This window comes from Phanerochaete carnosa, assembly GCF_000300595.1.
Source record: "Phanerochaete carnosa HHB-10118-sp unplaced genomic scaffold PHACAscaffold_500, whole genome shotgun sequence".
Classification (NCBI taxonomy): Eukaryota; Fungi; Basidiomycota; class Agaricomycetes; order Polyporales; family Phanerochaetaceae; genus Phanerochaete; species Phanerochaete carnosa.
In genome coordinates this window covers 1,202-2,345 of record NW_006768127.1, presented here as the reverse complement: position 1 = coordinate 2,345, position 1,144 = coordinate 1,202, and the positions used below count along the sequence as shown (strand labels likewise).

The window sequence follows — 1,144 nt, the reverse complement described above, 5'->3', positions numbered from 1 at the left end:
TAGAAGTCCTCTGATGGTTCAAGCATATAGTTACACAGCTCATGAATCTCAGTACCCTCATTGGTATGCAGTAGGAGCTCTACAGGGTCTAGCCCATGTAGCTTAGTTCTAATTGAATCTCTGGCAGTGTTCAAGGACAAGTCCTTTCTTTCTGCTGACTTGCATGCCTTGACAAGTGAGATTAACATAGGTAGTTGGTTTGAAGACAACTTCCAAGTTAATTGGACTGAATCATATAGTGCTTGAAGCAGTATAGCAAACAGACTATCATAGGCACAGCTGTATTCACTCCAATCAAAGCCCCACTTCTGAGTGGTCATGGCATTATTATGATCAAGTCTGAGCTTCTTGAGCTTGGTGGTAACAACTCCAGCTTCTTCTGCCTCTGTGCTCAACTTTTTTTCACCTTTTCACTGGCTTCTTGTCATTGCTCAGTGTCTTCAAAGCTGTTGTACCCTTAGCTGCCACAAATACTCCAGGATTTGTTCGACTTTTCCTTGCAGTTTGAGAAGTCTGGGTGTTATCCTTCTACTGATAACTATTCTTCTTTGATGACTTGTTGGTTACAATTCTCCAGCCTTCATCATTATCAGGCTCATAGCTTGGCCATGGCTGTTCCTTTGACCATCTGATATGTTTGGGCATGCTGTTGGGTACAAAGTCATCTTCCATCCACTGTCTGTATGTGTAGATCACCTGCTTCCTTGTTACTCCACCAACACTTGTAGGAATTTTTCTATGGTACTGTAGCCTTGTGACCTCATTCAACAGCTCTAATTCTCTGTATTCCTGATGCAGCCAGCCTGATATACCACTCCTAGTTGCACATTTTCAGAGAGCAGTTGCTTTATTGGGTAAAGGTTGGGGGTTCAATTTTGACTGGGGGATCTTTTTTATTTCGATGATTTTTGGTTTTGAAGGTTAAAATGAAGTGATATCATAACAGATAGTATGACTATATATTTCTATAAGATATCTCTGAGTGTTCTGACATGGTAGAATGGAGTAGAGCAGCCACTAAATGTGGGAGCTTGAAGAATTAAACTTTATGCACAAGATCATGATTATATGCTTGATCATAAGCTTATATATCCGAAAAATGCGCACTATTGTGGTCTAACACTTTCAAGCATAGTTCAAGATG

General features: G+C 40.5%; 1 protein-coding gene across 1 annotated transcript; it reads right to left on the bottom strand.

Moving 5' to 3' along the window:
- Positions 1 to 528: 528 nt before the first annotated feature.
- On the bottom strand, positions 529 to 819 carry PHACADRAFT_108786 (uncharacterized protein; the record flags this gene model as incomplete). The annotated part of the gene is made up of 1 exon (XM_007402860.1): positions 529 to 819. A coding segment is annotated over one exon (291 nt), but the record flags the coding sequence as incomplete, so codon positions are not given.
- Positions 820 to 1,144: the final 325 nt, after the last annotated feature.